Source organism: Salmo salar, chromosome ssa21, assembly GCF_905237065.1.
Source record: "Salmo salar chromosome ssa21, Ssal_v3.1, whole genome shotgun sequence".
Classification (NCBI taxonomy): domain Eukaryota; kingdom Metazoa; phylum Chordata; class Actinopteri; order Salmoniformes; family Salmonidae; genus Salmo; species Salmo salar.
The window spans coordinates 10,942,940-10,965,311 of record NC_059462.1 but is presented as its reverse complement, the minus strand read 5'-3'; the positions used below and the strand labels follow the sequence as shown (position 1 = coordinate 10,965,311).

Sequence of the window (22,372 nt, the reverse complement as noted above, 5' to 3'; positions counted from 1 at the left end):
CATATACATGTTCATGTACAATGCACAATGTAAACAGGGTAAAGCATACAATTGGACAATGTTGGACCAGGATGGCTGTGGTGCCATTTGTCCTCCCAGTCCCAACAATTCCAGAGGTAGAAAGAGTGAAGAAGATATGCGCACACAAGCTACAATACAAAAGCCCCTAACAACACTCACAATCACACACAGTGTTTACAAATCCCGTGTATTGTGTCAAAGCTTGCACAGGAAGAGCGGGGGGAAGGGACTTGATTGCTGAGCAGAAAAGAGACTCTCACAGTGAGTTATGGGTCAATCCAACTGATGTGAACGACTCCCCTTACAGACAGAAACTCAGTTTGGACAGCCAGGCTTAGTTTCTTGTATATGCGCACGCACGAATAGCCTGCTGGCACACACAAAAACACACAAGCACATGCACGTCCTGTTCGTCAATCTAAAGGGTACGGGGAACTAATTTGTTCTTCACACGTCTGTCCGTCTGTATGTGCTTCTGGTGGGATCCCATGGGGGAACACAAAAGCATGCCGGTAGAGGTGTGATTTTAACGTCCGGGAGAGAGGTGAGATGGCTTTTATTCACAGACGTGTGTCAATATTGAGCAAAGGGAGAAGTTTGGGAGAGATGAGGGATATACTGTAGATGGAGAGAAATATTAAATATTTTAAAGGGGGGGGGGAAGGCATGGAGAGTGATGTGAGATGGGGTGGGGGGAGCTGGCGAGTCCCGGTGTTGTGGAGGTATGGGTGTGCATGTGGTCAGAGAGAGAGGCCAGGCATTCATCAGTCATGGCTGATTATGCTGACACACGCCTGCTCCGTGGCCCCAATCACAGCGCACACACACAGTACTTCTACACATCTTTACTCCTCTACACACCACTAGACTACATATTGTTGCACACACACACACACTCGGCATAGATATATTACTCTTAACTCCTTGTTGTAACACTGACTGCATGTTGAAAAAAAACAACAACTTTTTGTGGATCAAGGAACCAACTTGTGGTTTCACTCACTCACTCACTCACTCACACACTCACACACACACACACACACACACACACACTCACACTCACACTCACACACACACACACACACACACACACACACACACACACACACACACACACACACACACATTCCGAGATAGAATAACCTAAGGAGAAGAAAACAGCTGGCAGAGGGAAAGACAGGTGGAGAGAGATAGAGAGAGACAGAGAGAAAGAGAGACTGGCTTCCAGTTGAAGCTCGCATCCACTACAAGCCCATGGCACTTGCCTATGGAGCAGCAAGAAGAACTGCCCCTCCCTACCATAAGGCTATATTCAAACTCTACACCCCAACCCGAGCACTCCGTTCTGCCACCTCTGGTCTCTTTGCCCTCTTGGCCCTCCAAGCTCTCCTCTGTCCTGGCACCCCAATGGTGGGACAAACTAGGACAGCAGAGTCCCTGCCCATCTCCTGAAAACGTCTGAAACCCTACCTCTTCAAACAGTATCTAAAATAATCCCACAGCACCCCCCCTTCACACTACCTCCTCACCCCCCTCCCCCACTAGCTCTGACCTTGCTACTTTATTGATGAAAACGTACGTACGGTGGCTGTGATATGTGGCTGTCTCACCTAGCTATCTTAAGATGAAAGCACCTAGCTATCTTAAGATGTAAGTCTCTCTGAATAAGAGCGTCCGCTGAATGACAACAATGTCAACGTAAATGTAGAGAGGGGATAGAGCGAGAGGGACTTTGTGGAGACCTGCAGGGTTTTTGTGAACCTCGGAGTCGCCGATAGACTCAGCATACATTGACTCTGGCGATCCCTGCCTGCTGCATTTGGCTTTCAACGGCATGAACGCTCAAGGCTAGAGTTAGAAGAGAAAAGGAAAACAGGGGGCCTTTTCAAGTCACGCCAAGAAGGACGTTGTCACGAATTATGAATCTGCGGTGCATTTACGATGCAAAGAAGACTGGGGGGGAAGAGAGGGAAATAGGTTGGGGGGAGAGGGCACGGAGGAGTTGAATGAAGAGTGACGGCTGCACCAGAGTGAGTGAGTGAGTGAGTGAGTGATCAAGGAAATGAATGATAAAGTAATCGAGTGATCAAGCTAAAAAAAAAAAGGAAGAAGACGACAAAATGTGACAATGTACCCTGGGATGAACTGAGGAGCGTGTAAAAAAGTGAAAGAAAAGATTGAGCGAGGGAGGGACACAGCGCCAAAGTATGTCACTAGTCCCTAAAGGAGAAGAAAGTGCAACGTCGGAAGGGCAGAGTAGCCTTGACGAAAGCGACTTGCAAGACTGAGACTGAGTAAGACAAGGCGAAAGACGCAAGCCAGTACAACCAAGAGCGATAGGGGGATAAAAGAGAGGAATACGAGGGACCAGGGAACCAAAGAGAGTGAGGGAACGTGTTGGAATGAAAGAGTGGCAGTTCTGCTCAGGCTGACAGGGTAATTTGATGAGCCGAGGCGCTGTGCTGGGACTACAGGAAGACAACAATTTAGCCTCATTTCCATAAAACAGAGCAGAGCCCCTTCTGTTTCCCACCGGCAGCAGCGGGCAGCACAACAGACCCAGCTAGATGCCCTCCGTGGAGAGAGAGATAGGTAAGGGGGAGAGGGATTGAAAATCAGACCTCTGTCAACATATTGATCTAGGGAGCAACAAACACACAATCTGAGTTCACACACTCCCATACACACTCCCACACATACAGTACGCAAGGGAACACACGCCCCATGAAGACAACGAAATGCAAGCATACAGACAGAGGGTCACACACATACACTAACCCAGCTGACCTTGTTCTTACCTGCCCCCCCCTCCCCCTCCCAACCTTCACACTGAAGGAACAGCACACACACACACACACACACACACACACACACACACACACACACACACACACACACACACACACACACACACACACACACACACACACACACACACACACACACACACACACACACAGCATTGCCCCCCCAACCTCCCCCTTAACCCCCCCTCCAGTGTCCCCCTCAACACACAGACAGCGCCCTCCCACCCACTCTACAGGACACAGCTTGTTTATAGAAAACATATGGTCACAATTACCCACTCGACAGAAAGCAGAGCAACAGTTTTGGTTGCCTCTGGTGCTCCAGGGTGGTGTGTGTGTGTGTGTGTGTGTGTGTGTGTGTGTGTGGGATAACACACAATACCATTATTTAGACAGGGGAGAATAAGTAGGGAGTGACTTACCCCTACCCCTCCACAAGGCAGCCTCACGAACATGGGAGTCAATGAACCTGAGAGGGAGAGAGAGGAAGAAGGGGGGGTGGAGAGAGACAGAGAGAAAGAGGTTAGAGGCAACCGCCAAAATACTCCCTTGTCACACAGTATGCCCTACCAGTCTCTCCAGTCAAGAAGCATCTGCAAGATGACTACAACGTCAACTTAGACATGACATCCCCTTTGAGATATAAACTAACCTTGACCCGTGCAAATTCTAGCAAAACGTTGTAAAGTGGAAACCCCCCACACCCTTAAAACAACACCCTGCGTGATTTGAGAACATAGGCTACACCTGTGTATGTGTGTATGATTTTTAGTGCAGTCTAATCGAGAGAGCAGCATTTCACCTTTGGGCCTGAACATTTCAAATGTGTCTAGGTGACCATTCACTACTCTTAGTGGGTCCTGAGTTGACCATTAGACTTCTGCATTAATATGAATTCATATAGCAGACACTCCTAGAGCGTTGACGCATGGCAGAATATACAACATAATCACACATATTTGAAGTAAACACTTTTAAAACGGTGCAAGTGGAAATACGGAAAGTCCAACAGTCCAAAACAGTGTTTCTCTTGCGGGTACTTGGGGGTCCTTCAGGGGTACTCCAGGCAGAGCAAAATGTACACGGTGCTACAGTAACCAAAAAGGTTGGGACAAAATGACTGTTCTTCGACAGGCACTGGCTTGGTTAACTCCGATATGACAGCCAGGGTGGTCATAGTTCGATGTTTGAGCCAAGCCGTCAGTCTCCCTCTCTCTCTCTCTCTCTCGACCAATAGGAAATATTTAGGTGATGGATCAGAACACTTTGGGTGGAGGGAGTAAACACAGAGGGGTGATGTCATGGAACATTGTGTGTGTGTGTGTGTGTGTGTGTGTGTGTGCGCGTGCGGTCATTATTGGCAGAGAGGTAGCGGCCTTGACCGAGCTTAGGGACAGACTTGAACTAGCTCCAACTGTGGCGAGATAACGCGAGAATGGAACGACAACAAATAAAATAGCGGTTGTTTAGGTAAACAAAACAAACTCTGTGGAGCTTCCTGGCTTTTTCTTTACACAGAAGGCTATAATGCAGATAATAAAGTTGATAATGGTCTGGTAGAGGAACACTATCATTAGGCCAGCTCTGCGCTGTAATAACAGACAGCGGAGGTGTGAGAGGGGGGAGATAGCAGTCTATGGAAGACTGTTATCGTCGTATACACTCTCATACTGTAGGCAATCTTGTTCATGTACTGTACTTTGTGCATGTAAATCAAATCAAATCAAATCCAATTGTATTTGTCACAGGTGTAGACCTGACCGTGAACTGCTTACTTACAAGCCCTTAACCAACAATGCAGTTCAAGAAATAGATTTAAGAAAATATGTACCAAATAAGCTAAAGAAAAAATTAAAACGAACACAATAACATTTTCAATAACAAGGCCATATCCTTTCAATGTGTGGTGGTAGAGGTTAGTCGAGGTCATTTGTACATATAGGTAGGGGTAAAGTGACTATGCATAGATAATAAACAGCGAGTAGCAGCGGTGTAAAAACAAGGGGGGGGGCATTTGATTAATTGTTCAGCAGTCTTACGGCTTAGGGGTAGAGCTGTTAAGGAGCCTTTTGGACCTAGACTTGGCACTCCTGTAACGCTTGCAGTTCGGTAGCAGAGAGAACAGTCTATGACTTGGGTGACTTGAGTCTTTTACTATTTTTTGGGACTTCCTCTGATACAGCCTATAGAGGTCCTGGATGGCAGGAAGCTTGGCCCCAGTGATGTACTGGGCTGTACGCACTACTCTCTGTAGCACCTTATGGTCGGATGCCGAGCAGTTGCCATACCAGGCGGTGAAGGAACCGGTCAGGATGCTCTCGATGGTGCAGCTGTAGAACGTTTTGAAGATCTGGGGACCCATGCCAAATCTTTTCAGGCTCCTGAGGGGGAAAAGGCTTTGTTGTGCCTTTTTCACAACTGTCTTGGGTGTGTTTGGACCATTATAGTTTGTTGGTGATGTGGACACCAAGGAACTTGAAATTCTCGACCCGCTTCACTACAGCCCAGTCGATGTTAATGGGGGCCTGTTCGGCCCTGCTTTTCCTGTGACCTCCTCCCTATAGGCTGTCTCATCATTGTCGGTGATCACTGTTGTGTCGTAAGAAAACTTAATGATGGTGTTGGAGTCGTGCTTGGCCACACAGTTGTGGGTGAACAGGGAGTACAGGAGGGGACTAAGCACGCACCCCTGAGGGGCCCCAGTGTTTAGTCCCAGGGTCCTTAACTTATTGATGAGCTTTGAGGGCACTATGGTGTTAAACGCTGAGCTGTAGTCAATGAACAGCATTCTCACATAGGTGTTCCTTTTGTCCAGGTGGGAATGGGCAGTGTGGAGTGCGATTGATATTGCGTCATCTGTGGATCTGTTGGGGCAGTATGTAAATTGGAGTGGGTCTAGTGTTTCCGGGAGGATGCTGTTGATGTGAGCCATGACCAGCCTTTCAAAACACTTCATGGCTACAGACGTGAGTGCTACGGGGCGGTAGTCATTTAAGCATGTTACCTTCGCTTTCTTGGGCACAGGGACTATGGTGGTTTGCTTGAAACATGTAGGTATTACAGACTCAGTTAGGGACAGGCCAATCCTAACTTCTGACATGCATTGATGTCAATGGAAGACAATGTGAAAATTTGACTTCAGTGGAAGTTGGGATTCACCCTCACTATACTGAGAGCATCTACAAAACTGATCCTGTATAGTGTATTAAGCACCAACATCCACTTGGGTATGGGCCATATCCACAAAGCATCTCAGAGTAGGTTTTCTGATCTAGGGTCACTTTAGCCTTTTAGATCATGATGAATTAGATTATTTGGACAGATCCTAGATCAGCACTGGTGTAGGACTTACTGTCTAGTTTCTGTCGGAGTGGGTTGGTTCCATACAGAAGGACGTGAGCCTCAGAGTGAACCGTCTGCAACTCCTCCAGAGTGGCTTTCCGCCCTCGGATACACTGCAGAGAGACAGAGAGACAGAGGTAGAGAGAGAGAGAGAGAGACAGAGAGACACACAGAGACCGAGAGACAGAGAGAGAAAGAAAGAGCGCGAGGGGAGAGAGAAAGAGAGAGCGGGGTAGTGAGAGAGGGAGAGAGAGAGGGGGAGAGAGCGCGAGAGAGAGTTGGTAACACTTACTATGAGACCTGTATCTGTAATGCTTTGTCCATTAGTTATAACACACTCCTGCTTTACTAATCCCCAAGGGTCACCTGAGCTTTTGATGGACAGGAGGGATGGAAAGATGAAAAGGAGGGAGTTGAGGAGGATTGGAGAGGAGGGGGGGACAGGGTAACACCTGTAGCCAGGAATCTCCAATTAGTTACAGTGGTGGTCGTAAAGGAGGACCGAAGGGTGGGTGTGTGGGTGTGTGTGTGTGTGTGTGTGTGTGTGAGTGAAAGAGAGACAAAGAGAGAAAGACAGGAGAGTGAGAGAGGAGAGCAGAGGGGAAGGGAGGGGAGGAAGTCTGGGGATGGGACTTGTTTGTTTGTTTGTGCCATTCAGGAAAAACAGAGACGGCAGCTATGCAACCGAGCATAGCGCTGACGTATTGAGCGAGTGAGATGCAGAAGAGGTCAGACACAAACACGCACAGCGCAGAGTGTGATGCAGGACGGTTCATCCCCATTTAGGAACCATTAAACGGTGTTTATACCTCTCAGATGAAGAGTAAAGCATGTCTCTTGCTGAGCAAGTTTGTGTGTGTGTGTGGTAAGTATATGCGCGCACGTGTGCGTGTGTGTGTGTGGGGATGGTCACAGAACAGGTGCAGCGCGTGATAAGACCCACTATGATAAGACCCACTATTAGCTCAAATTCAGCTTCAACCCACTAGCAGCTTTTTATCTCTACCAGCAATTCAAAACAACATAAAACTTCAAAAACAACCCCCTAAGCTAAACACTAGTCTAAGATCAGTTTAGAATTTTCCCCCTGAATGGTTATGGTTAGGATTTGTCAACGGTTTGCCCTACGGGCAACTTGCTGTGGGGTGTTTTGTAAACAGGGAGGTTGGTTTAACACTGCCCTCTCCTGGTCAGAAATGGAAAGTGGCGTAACGGGTCCATCTCAATAGTCCAGGTTGGATGGGCAAAGGCAGCCACTTTATACTATTGAGATATGTTGGCAAACAAGCTTCCTCAGTTACTCTGACAGGGGGACCTGAATTTATACTCCAAAGTGGATTCCTCTCCTTAGTCTCTGCACTGATGGAAAAAAAATGACTATATGGGTGAAACCACAGAGCTGGCCACACTTAAACCTGTCCTACTACTTTAACCTGTCCTATTACTTTAACCTGTCCTATTACTTTAACCTGTCCTATTACTCTAACCTGTCCTATTACTTCTGAATCTGTGCTGAAATGAGGGATACAATGAAAGAAAGACATGTTAGTAATTTAGCAGATGTTCTAATCCAGAGCGATTTAAAATTAGTGCATTCATGTTAAAGGTATACTTTTGGTCTTTTGGCAATGAGACAATTGATCTAATTCCCCAGAGAAAGGGGGGGGGGATTTCTTCAAGATACTCTTTCAAAGAGTTGTGTTTCAGACATTTTCGGAAGATGGACAAGGACGTTAGGGGAAGCCTGATCCACCATTAGGGTGCCAGGACAGAGAAGAACTGGTGCTGAGCGGGACCTGCCCTCCCGTAGGGGTGGGAGGGTCAAGACACCAGAAGTGGTAGAACGGAGTGATCGGGTTGGGGTGTAGGGTTTCCGTACCTCACACTTGCCCCTCAGTCCAGTCTCCTGCAGTCGGGACCAGATGCTCTGGATGCGTCCGGCGTGCTCCGGGTGTGTGTTGGTGTTGCCACACATACACTGGTGCTTCTGCATCAACGTGTCATACACCAGGCCTGGAGGGGAGAGGGGGAACGCACAGACACACACACACAGGGTTATGAAAGACAATGTTGATAAGACTGTTTGGGAGACATAGGTTCTGACAACAGCACACCAACACTGCACTGCTGATCAGTATGCTGGACACTGGGGCTCTCAAAGTGGTTTATGGGAGAAAGAGAGTCAAGATACATTGTTTTGTTTTCACGGAGAGAGGACAGACTAATCTAAGAGAACAGGGAGAGTGTGTGTGTGTGTGCGTGATTGAGATACAGACTACAGGTTAGAGAGAGAGTGTGTGCGTGGTGTACCTCGTGACCCGTGTATTTAGCCAAGTTATAGTTACTCATTGTGTATTTATTCTTCCTGCTATTATTTTTCTGTTTTCTCTCTCTGCATTGTTGGGCAGGTCCCGTAAACATTTCACTGTCAGTCCACACCGGTTGTTTACCAAGCATGTGACAAATACATTTTGATTTGATTCGTGTGAGCGTGCTTGTGTTTCTGTGCTTGCGGGCGCACGTGTGTTTGTGTGTCTGTGTCTACACATGCGTGTGTGAGTGAGTGTCTGTACGTATGTACATTTGTGTGTGTGATACAGACAAGGGGTGCTTGGACACTAACCAGTGGTGAAGCGAGGCTTGGTGGGCGGTTCCTGCTGTACCGCAATGGGGGGGAAGCAGGCCGAGGCGGGAGATGATTGGGCCCTGGAGAGGGGGCGGTGCACTGGGAAAGTGACTGACAGGCCGGCTGACTCCATGGAAGCCTGGTAGTTCCTTAACTGGATCATCCTCTGCTGCTCCAATAACACAGCCTGCTGCTCACACAGATACAGAGAGAGAGGAGAGAGAGAGAGAGAGAGAGAGAGAGAGAGAGAGAGAGAGAGAGAGAGAGAGAGAGAGAGAGAGACGGAGAGAGAGACGGAGAGAGAGAGGGGAGAGAGACAGAGAGAGAGGGGAGAGAGACAGAGGGAGAGACAGAGAGAGAGGGGAGAGAGACAGAGGGAGAGAGACAGAGAGAGAGGGGAGAGAGACAGAGAGAGAGAGGGGAGAGAGACAGAGAGAGAGGGGAGAGAGACAGGGGAGAGACAGAGAGAGAGGGGAGAGAGACAGAGAGAGCGGGGAGAGAGACAGAGAGAGAGGGGAGAGAGACAGAGAGAGAGGGGAGAGAGACAGAGAGAGAGGGGAGAGCGAGAGAGCGAGAAGAGAGAGACAGAGAGAATGTTACACACACGTAAGCTAATACACACACACCAAATTCTGCTTTCGTGTGCATCTGTTGAACTGCTGCAAGATATCTTACTAGCCAGAAGATGGCGCTTGATGCATATGAATCTATTGTCATAAGCTAGACAGACGTGATTCAGATGTGTGAGCGGCTTTAGGAACATTAAGATACAAATGGTATGCAAGTATGCATGCATTCAGTATCATTTCACTTAGAATCAGCCCAATTCCTGCGAAAGCCTTTAGTGGCACTGGCATACTGGTATGAACGTATTTAGTATGATCACTATACTATAGGTTTTTGTCGTAAGGTGCTATTGGGATTCAGATTCTAAAACTGTACTGCCACTTAGTGAATTGCCACTACTGTAACTAACAGAGCAGGATTAGACTGGGGTATCGCTCCTGCTCTAACACTTCATTTCCCAGGGGCCCCCAGTGCTATACTTCCTGCCGGGGGATGTGGGGTGTGTGGGCGTCATGGTGACAGGAAGGACGGTGGATTGGATTTGGACCGACTGCAGGGCTGCATGTTAGACAGGGATGACATGGTGTTCTGGCTAAGTGTGTTTGTGTGTATATGTGTGTGTCGGTGTGTGTGTGGCCCTCGGGAGACTAACTCAGATTCAGCAGTAGAGAGGAGGCGTGAGGCTGACCTCAGCCATTCAGATAAAAACCTGCACGCTATTTCACTTTGTGAGTAGGAGTAGAGCGTGTGTGTCATTGTGTGTGCTTGCATGTGTGTGTGTGTGTGTTTGTTTGTGTGTCAATACAGCAAGAGTAAGTCATGTGTGGGTGTCGGTTTCTCGTGAACTGACTAAAAATGAAAATAGCCTACATTCTGTTCACTATCACACATGCAGTACACGTGTGAAGTCTTCTTTCTCGGTCTGTCCATTTGAATATTCCAGCTCTCTTCGACTGGTGTTAATCACTTTATTTTTGTTTTTATGTTGTGTGTTGAGTGTGTGTGTGTGTGTGTGTGTGTGTCTGTGTCCTCTCCTCTTCCCTCTGTCCTACCTGTCTGAAGAGCAGCTCCTGGTCGACCGTCCTCTCTTGGTTGTCCATCTCCTCTTCCTGAGGGTCCGGGGGCTCCTGCTTGACCGTCACCCCGTGCATGAGGACTCCTTCCTGGGGACACAGGGCTTGGTGCTCCCTTAGCTCCTCTTCTGTCTCCTCTGGGTGGCTCTCGTGCTGTCGACCCGGCCCTGGCTCGCTGGGCTTGGCCATCATCTGAGGGGGAGGAGAGGGAGGGGGTTGAGGTCAAAGGTTAAAAAATCTGGCAGTGGGTGTGGATAAGTTACAAATACCCGTACCAAACCTAAGTAGCGATAACTGTTGCAATACATAGTTTGGGAAATGTTCTATTTCAGGGTGACCACAAAGAAAGCCCACTTCCTTCATGCCTATGGTGGCAGTATACTATTTTCCAGATTTTCAAAAATGTTCAACGGAAATGGAGAGTCAGTCAAATGCTTCCCAAAAGGTGAGTCGGGACCCTAAGAGTGGACCGCCACAGCCAGTCCCTCTTGGGTTGTCACTAGAAACATGTTATTGTCAATCAAGTGACTCGCAGGCAGCCCAATTCTGATCATTTCTTTTCCTCCCACTAACTGGTCTTTTGACCAATCACATCAGATCTTTTCACATCAGCTCTTTTTCAGAGGACCAAATAGTGAATAAAAGACCAATTAGTGAATAAAATATCCGAATCGGGCTGTCTGTTTAAATGCAATCAAAGACATTCAAAAGCCTCATGTCATCACAAAGAAAACTGGGGAACCACTGATCTAGGAAAGCTGCAGAAGAGCCATATCTAACCATAAGGATTCAATCCTATCCTTTATTTTCTTCTCCAATGATCCAAGTGTATTCTATGAAGTGCATCTGTTATGGTACTGTTAACAGTAAGACAGGTGTTTTGGCTCCCAGTATGATCGTCTATGTGCAGACAGGTGAGGTGATACAAGTTCAAAAAGAGTTTCGCAACTACAATCTCTCTTCGCAAACATTTCCTTCGGAGCACAGAGAAATCCATAAATCCACCGAGCAACATGTCTAAATTTAAACGCACGGTAAACAAACGTCACTGCTCATGTCCAAACCGCCATCTATAAGCTCAGATGACAAGCTGACTGGCTGGCCCTTATTACTTGTTGCCAGAAGCTGGTTTGTTTAGATTATAAAGGTTAGTCCACCCACGGTCTCCGGGTTCACACAGACTCGGCATGAGAAAAAGAAAAACAGAATAGATAGAATGAGAGAGAGAGAGAGAGAGAGAGAGAGAGAGAGAGAGAGAGAGAGAGAGAGAGCGAGAGATAGAGGTGAAGCCTCATCATAAAAGCAGAGAGAGAGAGAGAGAGAGTGAAAGAGAGAGTGTGAAGGAGAGAACGAAAAGAAAAGGAGAGAGGGCTGAGGTCTCATCATAACAGCAGGGAGAGGAAGGGAGAGCGAGAGAGAGAGAGAATGGGAGATTATCCTCTATAAACAGGAGGACAAAGAGGGTACTTCTGTACAAAAAACAAGTGCGGGAGAGAGGGATCAGGAGAGAACATCAAAGGGGAGAGAGAGGGGGAATGAAAGAGGGACTTTGGGTAAGGTAGAGGGTTTAGAGAGGAAGGCGAAGAGAGTGACAAGAGAGAAATCAGAAATGGAGTCAGAGCAGGCAGCCCAGAGAAAGTGAAAAATAATGGGGCCAGACGAAGGCAAGAGAAAACTGAAGAAAATGAGACACAGAAATAGAGAAAGAGAGCGAGAGAGAAACAGACACAGAGAGAGAGAAGGAAAGAGAAGTAAAGAGAGAGAGAGTGTAATTTCAAGACTGTGGCGGATGTCGCTGTGCCAGGCCAGCTGGGTCCATCCAGCTCGGTCGCCACGGGGATGTCAAGGGTAACTACTACACCCCCCCCCCCCCCCCGTCCGTCCTTCACCCCCCTTTCCAGTGTCCCAGGTCGTAGCAACCATGTCTGGCAGACGCACGCACTGGGCCCTGTTGGCATGACGCCAGGGGAACCGGCTCATTGACGTCAGAGCACCAGTCTCTTGCCTCATCCCCCTCTAAACACAAGCCACTCTTTTTACACTCGCTCCCGCCACCCCTCTCTCGTTTATTCCCCCTGACTCACTCGCTCTTTTATTCCCCCTGACTCCCTCTCTCTTTTTCGCAAAATTCTCTCTATTTTTTAAAGGGGAAAATCTCTTTTGGGATTTACACCAGCTACATAAGGGATGAGGTTGTTTTGAAGTTGGATGCTAAATAAACACATTTTAAAGTTTTGGAGAGAAAGTGGGAGCCTACTGTAGATCCTTTAATGCTTAAATACTGGTAGTTAAACAACTCCTCGACACTTAATATCCAAATATACATTTTTTAAAGCTTTTCAGCTTTGCTGTACCTTTCATCCAAAACATGAAGCAAAAAGTCTCTTGAAATATGAAACTTTTTGACAGTAGATGACAACATTACCAATATGGAATTATTGATATCATGGAGACAGCTGATTCAAGTAGTAAAGTGACAAGTGACCTCTTATGGATCACCAGCAAACAATCAATGGATCCTGAAAGTCAGCAACCCAAAAGATGACTGAGTTGTTTTAGCCGCATGCTAACCTGGATTCTACCACTCCCATTGCTTTTCAAGCAACAATGCTAATGCTAAAAGGTTGGGAAGTAAACAAAGCCATATTCCCCATATTCTTAATTGCTGACCACTGAGAATCCACATGGATCACTTGCTAGTTCTGAGGTAAATATCTGAGGTAAATATCTGAGGTAAATTTGTCATTTGGTTGAACTATCCCTTTAAAATAAAAACATTTATAGGCCCTATTCTTCATATTCTTAATCGCTGACCACTGACAATCCAATTGGATTACTCGCTAGTTCTGAGATTAATTTGTAATGTGGTAATATCCATTGTTATAGTCCATTAAACACAGTGATGTCAATGTGGCCATGTGTCAGTGAGGGACATAAGTAGGGGAAAACAACAGAGATTCAGAGGATAATAGCGTATAATCCTCAGGGAATGTCACGACACAGGAGAAATTCAGTAGGGAGAAAAAAAGAGCAATAATTATCTCTCTACGCCCCCACCCTGCTCCGGCCTTATGATTCTCTATCCTCCCTAATCACCACACACACGCAAACACACACCGAGCTCCTTCCTGTGTGACCATATAAGGAAGCGGCTTCCTCCATACGAGGCAGTTGCTATGGCGACGGAAGAAGCGAGCACAGGAACATGCACGCAGGGCAGGCAGACTCTGGCAAACACTTAGCCGATGTACAGCTGTTGTGTTGCTGCTGCTGCTGGTGGTGGGGCTGTTGCTTAATGACATAGCAGACACACGCTCACACATGTACACAATCACGCACGCCCCCAACCCCTCCCACACACACACATACACCACACACACCTTGTTGATGTGCAGTTGCTGCTGCTGGAACTGCTGCTTGTGTTTCTCCAGGAACTGCTGGTGCTGCTGCTGGACCACCAGCTGCTGCAGGGCCTGGGCGTTCTGGGGCAGAGGGGCCGACTGGGTCCTCCCCAGGGGACGGTGCTGCCCACGCAGCTTGTGGATGGAGGGCGACTGCAAGGGCAGCCCGCCCAGGCCTGAAACACAGGAAACACCGACAACATTAAGAGGGTGATCCACAAGTAACATTGGGGACCTACCAAGTGGAGGCTGGTGTGGAAGGACAGGCTGATTGGACGGGCTGGTTGTTATGGCTGGAATAGAACGAGAAGAATGGCATCAAACACATTCATTACACTGAAGAAATGACTAGGAGCCGTCTTCCTTTCACCAGCCGCCAGTGAAACCACCGCGGAAGATGGTCTTTCAAAACCAGTTTTTTTTTGGGATGATGTGTTTTGGATAGTGCCTGAGACAGAGTGGATATGCTTACAGCAGGACAGACCTAGTGGGTTCTGGGACTGCTCCAGGAGGACCATGTGCTGGAGGAGGGGGTTGTGTGCCGAGCCCCCATCAGTCAGGTAGGAGGGCAGGTGGGCCCCCGGGATGAAGGGAGTGGTTATGGAGATGCCCTGCGGCAGCCTCTCATGCATCGATAGCCTGTCACCATCCTGCTGGCCTGACGTCATCTGAAAGGAGGAAAAAATATGCAGGTGCCGGGTGGAAGTTGCCCCTAAATGCAGACCAAGGAATCATCTAACTGTAGTGTATTTCCCTCTAATATATTACGGGGCAAAATACTGCATATCAGTGAACTAATAACTCTGCCTGACTTCACTTGGAAGAGTTGGAAACATGAGAGAGAGAGAGAGAGAGAGAGAGAGAGAGAGAGAGAGAGAGAGAGAGAGAGAGAGAGAGAGAGAGAGAGAGAGAGAGAGAGAGAGAGAGGGGGGGACATTCCTTACAAAAAAAATAAAAAGGTTGAATGGGCCATCTGAGGGGGTAGAACGTGCGTCACTGACCTACTGCTGGTCATTGTCTCTCAATGGGGCCTTTCTGAAATGGAAGTGGGGCTGAAAAGCCACATACGGCAGATGGACTAGGTCTAGACAGGGCCCCCGCTATGTGGAGTCTTCCACTGTGAAAGGGCTGTGTGCGCAAGCAAGCCCTCAAAGTGGAGGAGAGGAGAAAGGAAGAACAGAGCGAGCGAGCGAGAAGAGAGCGAGAGCTAGGGAGAGAAAAGAGTACAACGGGGTGAGAGGGGAAGCCGGTGGAGAGAGAGAGAGAGAGAGTGTAGTAGGGAAAGGAAGAATGTGGGCGAGAGAAAAGGGGAGAACGTGAGATGTCAGGGTAGAGATACAGTAGAGTGCAGAAGAGGGAGAAAAAAGTACGGGGAAAAAAAGGAAAATACTAACTAACGAAAGAAAACCCAACGAACAACATACAGAAAACAAAACAAAGGAATGAATCAACAAGACGAAAGAAAGAAAGAAAGAAAGAACACAAAGAGCGAGAGAAAGCGGAAGTATGAACTCACGCTGGACGGGCCGGTGGCTGGCAGGCCCAGGGTGATGTTAGGCAGTGAGGGCGATGTGTACAGAGACAGCTGGCTCAAGGGGCCCTCTCGGCCGGCCAGCCTGTGGGCCAGGGAGGCCTGGAAACAGAGGAGCACACAGTCAGAGAAACACACACGCTGAAACACAAACACTGGCCAGATAAATAGACCCCTCTGGAAAAATAAACAGCCCCCGTGGCCTCCTGTCTACACGGGCAGTCAGGAGCACACGTTGGTTACAGAGACACACACTCAGCGCCTCAAACACTGACAAGGATACAGGGATACACATACTCTACGCACAGCCACCTGCATTTCCACCGCCACATGCACAGACACGCAAACAAACACAAGCACCCGTACGTACACACACAAACAAACACAAGCACCCGTACATACACACACAAACAAACACAAGCACCGGATCAAACAAGCATGTAAGCACATGCGCACGCACGCGCACACACACAGGCCTTATAGTGTGAGCCAACAACTAACGAGTGACACTTTATTTGGGTCTGGGCCATATGAAGCAAACAGTCCTAAGCAATGTGACTGGGAGTCAACATCAAAGCAGATTGAAAAGAGAAGAGTGTATCAGAAGTCCATGGTCACAGCAACCGAACAGCTTGATGCAGGTTCAAGTTCTAGTGGCTGCTTACCTCTACTGGACTAGCGATGCCGTTCTCATTGGTGATGTTACTGGAGCTGTTGTTGGGCGAACTGGGGCCCGAGCCAGGTGCGCTGTTGCAGGCCGATTCTGCAACAACAAAGACACAAACCACAAGACATGTGGCTCCCACACAACACGCATACTGATCAAGGTACCAGGTTGGAAACCTATCGATTTCAACCCACAGAAAAGCACTAAAGTTACAGATGCAAGGGCTGTGCGAGTTTGATCGTGTTCCGTTTGGGCTGAGTTGTGCACAGGAAGCTTACCAGCCATGTCCAGAGAGCGCTTCTTGGCAGTAGTGATTATTGGACCATCCTTCCTACGTAGCAGTGGGCTACTTCTGCGCTCTGTCACCTTCTGTTTAAGCCTGGACCGGAGCTTCAAGTTGGGCTCAGAGGCTAGAGCGAGAGAGGAAGAGCGAGAGAGGAAGAGCAAGAGGGAGAGAGAGGAAGAGGGGGTCCATTAAAAAACAACTTGAGAGCATAACATACACAACAAAGATGACAGAAATCTAAAAAGAAGAATATGCAGATCTTAGTAAAGCCTTTTTACTGGCATCGCCATTGAGGGCATACTTGAGAGGAAAATGAATTGGGTTGAGAGCCACAGGAGGACAAGCAGCATTATATAGGTTGACCATGACACAGATGAAGAGAACGAGGATGAAGGGGCCTGGATTCTAAAACACTCAAAAAGGAGAGACTGGAGAGACACACGGCTAGTGTTACATTTTGCAATTCCACATGCAGGACCTGCAGGATTCATTTGAATCAAACGAAATACTTCTGCAAAACATGAATGAAAACAACACTGTAACAGGGACCGATGTGAAATTGTTCCACGTATTCTGTTCCGTCTTGCACATGATATAGCTAAATAAAGGTTAAATGAAAAAAAGGATATAAAAAAATATGCAGAAGTATGGAAGTGGGTATTAATCAAATGGCCACCCAGACTATTTACATTGACCCATTCCCCTCCCACCCCCCTTTGTTTTTACACTGCTGCTACTCGCTGTTTATTATCTATGCATAGTCACTTTACCCCTACCTGCATGTACATATTACCTCGACTAACCTGTACCCCCGCACACTGACTCGGTACACCCTGTATATAACCTCGTTATTGTTATTTTATTGCGTTACTTTACATTTTTTACTTCAGTTTATTTAGTAAATATTTTCTTAACTCTATTTCTTGAACTGCATTGTTGGTTAAGGGCTTGTAAGTAAGCCTTTCACAGTAAGGTCTACACCTGTAGTATTCGGCGCATGTGACAAATAAAATTTGATTCGATAACATTCAGAAGCTGTTATCTTTCTGAGGAGATTCTCTATGCTCTGTCTTCCCTGGCCGTCAAAGCCTCAGAGGGCTTTTGGGCTTCTAATGACGAGAGTTCTCTCTCTTTCTGCTGCAAAACAAGCATGTCACTCTGCTCTCGCTCTCCTATCCTGCTGTGTGAAACTGTCTGTAAACAAGAAAAAAAACTCCAGACCCCAGCACACTGCCTCCCGCGGTGCGACTTCTGCTAAGCCTCGCTCAGTAGAGACCTGAGGTGAGGTCACACTTCTCCGAAATGCTTGGAGAAGAGAGCCTTTACTGGAGAGTGTTCACAATTTAGACACGGTTAGTATTAGATCGATGGCGCCAAACACCACACTGTGCTGTGGAGCCCAGAATGAAATGATCACTGCAAATGAAGCCCCGCACACGGCGCTCACCTGGTACCTCATAAAGGTTAGCCAGTTCAAGGCATTTAGTGCTAACAAGCTACTCCTTAAAGGGGCTACTTCTGGAAAGACTGACGGAGCAGATGAGAAACGACTTGATGAGATGAGCTCCAAAAATGTGACAAGGACGAGCAGCACTAGAGGCAAAGAGTTTTCCAGTCTTGGCAGCTCTTGCAGACCCCATTCTTAATCAAGCCTGTCTAAATGCCAAGCTAATGAATAGCTCTTGTTGTCAAACGCTCTCTATTAAACGAGTGTGTGTTTTTTAGTGCCCTTTTTTTCCGGGTTTGCAAACAGTCGTTTTTGTTCATTCTCGCTTTCTGTGCAGAGAGGCGGATAGCCTTCCTCTCACTCCCCTTCCCTTCAGTTAATCCGGACCAAACGTTCACCACCAGTTAACCCTTTGGCTTGGCTGGTAACCTCGTGTGAAATGGGTCTGGCTACAGAAGGCAAGCTACGCTCATTAGCGTAGGACTCAGGGCCATGTCTGCATCATCTTGGCCAAGGCGCATGGGAGTCTGGGTTTTCAGTCAGAGGATAGTTTGTTGTTGGTTTTCCCATCCCTTCCCTTCAGCTCCATGTATTCTTGAATGTGAAAAACAGGTATCGGTGTTGACCAGTTGACCTGTTTTAATGCACTCGGTGCAGACACAGAACACCTCTGGCCCATTTGGGACGAGCGAGGGCTTTGAGTGCGTGGAATGTATAATTTATATGAAAGTGCACTTTCAATTTGAGGGGCTGAACTTGCGGTTGAACTTATAAAACTTGATTATCAAAAAAAGAGCGGCGCTTCTTGTAAGTGGAGGGCACTTGTCCAAAAGGCTTCGTTAACAGGATCAGGGGAGACCCGGTCATGAATGTTGTGCATTAGCAGCTGGAGTGTATGGGAACACATTCAAAGAGACAATTACTCTGAAGAATTATAATGCAATCTAGCACAAATTAGCCTGACCCTTCCAATATGGCTGACCAAGCGAACAATAGTCTGAAGTAGTTGACAGTAAGGTGGTGCAGACTACTTGTATCCACAACAGCTGTCTTGACGTAAACTAGCCATAGATGGGTGATGTGTTTATTTGTGGTTTTGCCGGCAGATACTGCAGCATAGGATTTTGTGTGAGAATGTGCAGGAGGTGGGGGGCTCTGTAGCTCGGTTTGGTAGAGCGTGGGGCTTGCAATAACAGGATAGTGGGTTCAATTCCCGGGACCACTCATACGTAAAGAATGACTGTACTGTAAGTCGCTTTGGATTAAAAGGGTCTACTAAATAGTATACAGTGTATTATTATATTGGTATCCGGGTATTAGAGAACGTAGATTAGAACCTTGGATAAAAAAAAAGGGGAGATAATTGGAGGACGATTCTCATGCTTGACGATGACGACAGTCGTATAGTCAGGTTGCGTGACGGACTAGTAGCTTTATAAGTGAGACAGATGAAGGTGGGTTGAGCTACAGAAGCGTCGACACACTCGTTCGAATAACAGATTAGATGCAAACGCTGCATTAGCGTTCACATCTCTCCTGTCACGCTTCAGTAAAAATCTGTCTCGAACAGCCACCACATAAAACGCATGTCCCCCCTGTAAAACACTGCAACACCGCTGAATAAATAAAACACTCACTAAAGTTCCAAGGAAAGAGAGACATAAAATATGAGAGACGTCAAATTTGCCATTGCGCCTTCGGCGCTGAGCTTTATTTGCGGTGTGGTGGACTGTGGCTCAAGCAGACCAAGCGGGCCTAGGCCAAAGGACGTGGCTGGCAGCCAGGAGTGGAGAAAGGGCTGAGACGGGATGGGTGGGTAGATGGATGGAGGTTTGCGGCCGTGCCAGGGTTTTCTCGGTTCTCTCACGCTCAGAGGAGAGATGGTGGGGGTAAAGTGTTGATGCAGGCAGAACCAGGGGCTTATGGCCTGTCTGCTCTGCAGGCTGGAGGAGCCTGTGGGGGTTCACCCCGGGACGCGGTGACTTTGAAGGGTGTTAGTGCTGCCACGCCAAACGACTCACTGCAGGGGCCCACTGCTGACTCTAGCAGTCTCTCTCGCTCCGGAATGTCTATCTATGTGAATGAAGTTTTGACGTTACCTCAGAGGCAGCAAAAATCACAACAAACAATATCACTGTCTATGAAATCAAACTCCACAGCTAGGCTTTAGTCATGGTTTCTCATTTCTTCAGTGTACATTGAAAGTTCACATTGAAACATCAAGGAAACAAGCCATTTTTCACTTCAGTTTCTCCACAAACATGGTGAAAATAACATAGCTCCAGGGACAGAGATGGTCCAGTTGCTATATTACCACAGACACGATTGAGTAAGACAGGCACGATCCAGTGAGTCAAACAGAGCTACTCCAGGAAACTGAAGAGGCTCCTCATCACATTGTGAATGGGCTGTGATTATCGTACGGTTTGATGCCTGAATGAGCATCATTATCATGAAGATGAACATGGAGATGCTCATTCTACGCTAATTTCCTGAATTCTGAGTGGGTCTACATAAAAGAAAGAGACTTCTTTGGTGCTTTGTCTATTCCTCGTTAGGTTCTATTCCTGTCCGTGATATCTTCAAATCAGCGGTGAACAAAAGAACACGAGACCAGATTTTGAATCTTGAATCTGTTCGCTGAGGGTCAGTTGAAAATACTAAGAGATTGATGCATTACCGAAGATCTGATTCAACCAACTCTAAAAAACTGAAAGAGTTTCACATATCCTTAACTGGTTCCAAGGTAACTAGCATCTCAATATGCTGAAATGGCCGCTATCTTTGTGATATTTGATCCGAATACAAGTTCACCCAATATTAATATTTTATGACCAATATCTTGTTGTCGAATATATCTACTGTAACAAAAAAGTATATCTCAGAAGCTAGTTATTTAGCATGGGCATCGCTTATCAATTGCCTCCTACACTACCAGCGAAGACATTTAAAATACAGTTGGGGGATTTTAGATTCCCCACGTTCCAACTGTAAATCTCCATATTAGAGATATGAGGCTGATACGAGGGAGAGGAGACACGGATGAGCAAGGTGACATTTTCCCTCTGACATTAAAGACAGATGAAGCCTCCTCGGAAACGCGATAAGACGGCATAAAACATTTGCAGCCTCCGCCGGCAGAGCGGAGAGAAGTAGCGTCGCAAAAGGGGAAATGACACACGCCGCCGTATTGAGTGGTTTAATAACAGCTGAACGAAGATAAAACATTTTTTTTTAATAACATGCAGAGGGCAATAAGATTTCAATGGTTGGCTAGAAAAGAGATGATAAAGAGTAAACGCGAGAGGTGTTGGTGTGGACTGGGGTGGCGGTTTGGAGAAGACAGTGTTGGAGAGTGCTGGATGGGGCTGTACGGGCAAGGGGGTGTAAAGTACAACCCGACTACACTCGGTGATATGAGGAGATGGACTTTCATTAGGAAAAGAGTGGGGGGGGGTGAAATATGTGGAGTATGCATATGATTGTAATGTACACCTTTACCTAACATATATTACAAGCCTGGTACCTGAGCTGAGCTGCTACGTGCGAATCACAAATGATCTGTGGATTCAAATAAAGCACTTCAAATGTGGATGTACAGCAGTTCTCCCTGAGTGAACAGCACAAGGCACACAGTAGCTAATCTTAAAAATGTCCAGTCCTTGGCCCTCTCCCGTTTCTGTCACGACGTTCCCGCTCGTCGCCAGGGGTGCTTATTTACCACCCGGTTCTGTTGCAAAACGTTTCTTAAAACGGAAGCAAACGGGGTGCAACCTACCTGAGTTTGTCCAATAGAAAAACTGGTTTTAGTTGCAGTAATGATTACACTGCAGGATAATGCATTCCTGTCCACATCCCCACGGGCGGCAGGGCTGTCAGCGGCCCAGAGCACACAGAGGTTGATCTCCAGCTAGGCGAGCAGGGACAGACACGGCCAAACGAGAGCAGACGCCGAGTGAATAATCCCAGTGTCACGTCCTGACCATGGTAAGCTGTTATTTTCTATGGTAGAGTAGGTCAGGGTGTGACAGGGGGGTTTTCTAGTTTAGTTTTTCTATGTTATTATGTTCTAGTTTTGTATTTATATGTTGGGTTGTTCTAGTTTTTGTATTTCTATGTTGGGCTTTGTTTGAGATGATCTCCAGGCAGCTGGCCAGGCAGCTGGTCATCGTTGTCTCTAATTGGAGGTCATATTTAAGTTGGTGTTTGTCCCACCTGGGTTTGTGGGAGATTAGTTTTGAGTAGTGTCTGTTTCACATCTGCGTCACGGTTTGTTGTTTTTTTAAATTAAGTTTATTTATGTATTTGCATAGTTTCACAGAGTAAATAAAATGTGGAACGACACACACGCTGCACTTTGGTCCGCTTCTTCCTACGACAACCGTGACACACCGCCTAGACCCCACATCACAGGCAGGGGACTCTGCGCCGAGTTTTACACAACCAAGAGTTTCTCAAAGGCTTTGAAACAGGAAATCTCCAACCAGTGCTGCTGTGGTATCAGACTCTGTGTGTTCCATAGACAACCTTTTCGTTTTCTTGTGATTCTCACATCAACAGAGTTCTCATGTTGGTGAGAATTTAGAAAACCCTACTGCACTCTT

At 47.2% G+C, this 22,372-nt stretch overlaps 1 protein-coding gene across 6 annotated transcripts in view; it reads right to left on the bottom strand.

The window, feature by feature from the left end:
• hdac4 (histone deacetylase 4) overlaps positions 1–22,372 on the bottom strand; it is a 245,849-nt gene that overhangs the window by 52,901 nt on the left and 170,576 nt on the right. For 5 of the 6 annotated variants that reach the window (XM_014164296.2, XM_014164298.2, XM_045704423.1 and 2 more), the window contains 10 exons: positions 16,314–16,445; positions 16,034–16,131; positions 15,354–15,470; positions 14,310–14,505; positions 13,817–14,013; positions 10,416–10,628; positions 8,794–8,986; positions 8,050–8,183; positions 6,181–6,283; positions 3,251–3,297 (listed from right to left, as the gene is read on the bottom strand). In XM_014164296.2, the coding sequence (XP_014019771.1) occupies positions 3,251–3,297; positions 6,181–6,283; positions 8,050–8,183; positions 8,794–8,986; positions 10,416–10,628; positions 13,817–14,013; positions 14,310–14,505; positions 15,354–15,470; positions 16,034–16,131; positions 16,314–16,445 (1,430 nt within the window). The remainder of the gene's footprint in view (positions 1–3,250; positions 3,298–6,180; positions 6,284–8,049; positions 8,184–8,793; positions 8,987–10,415; positions 10,629–13,816; positions 14,014–14,309; positions 14,506–15,353; positions 15,471–16,033; positions 16,132–16,313; positions 16,446–22,372) is intronic. The other variant, XM_045704424.1, reaches the window with a different exon arrangement.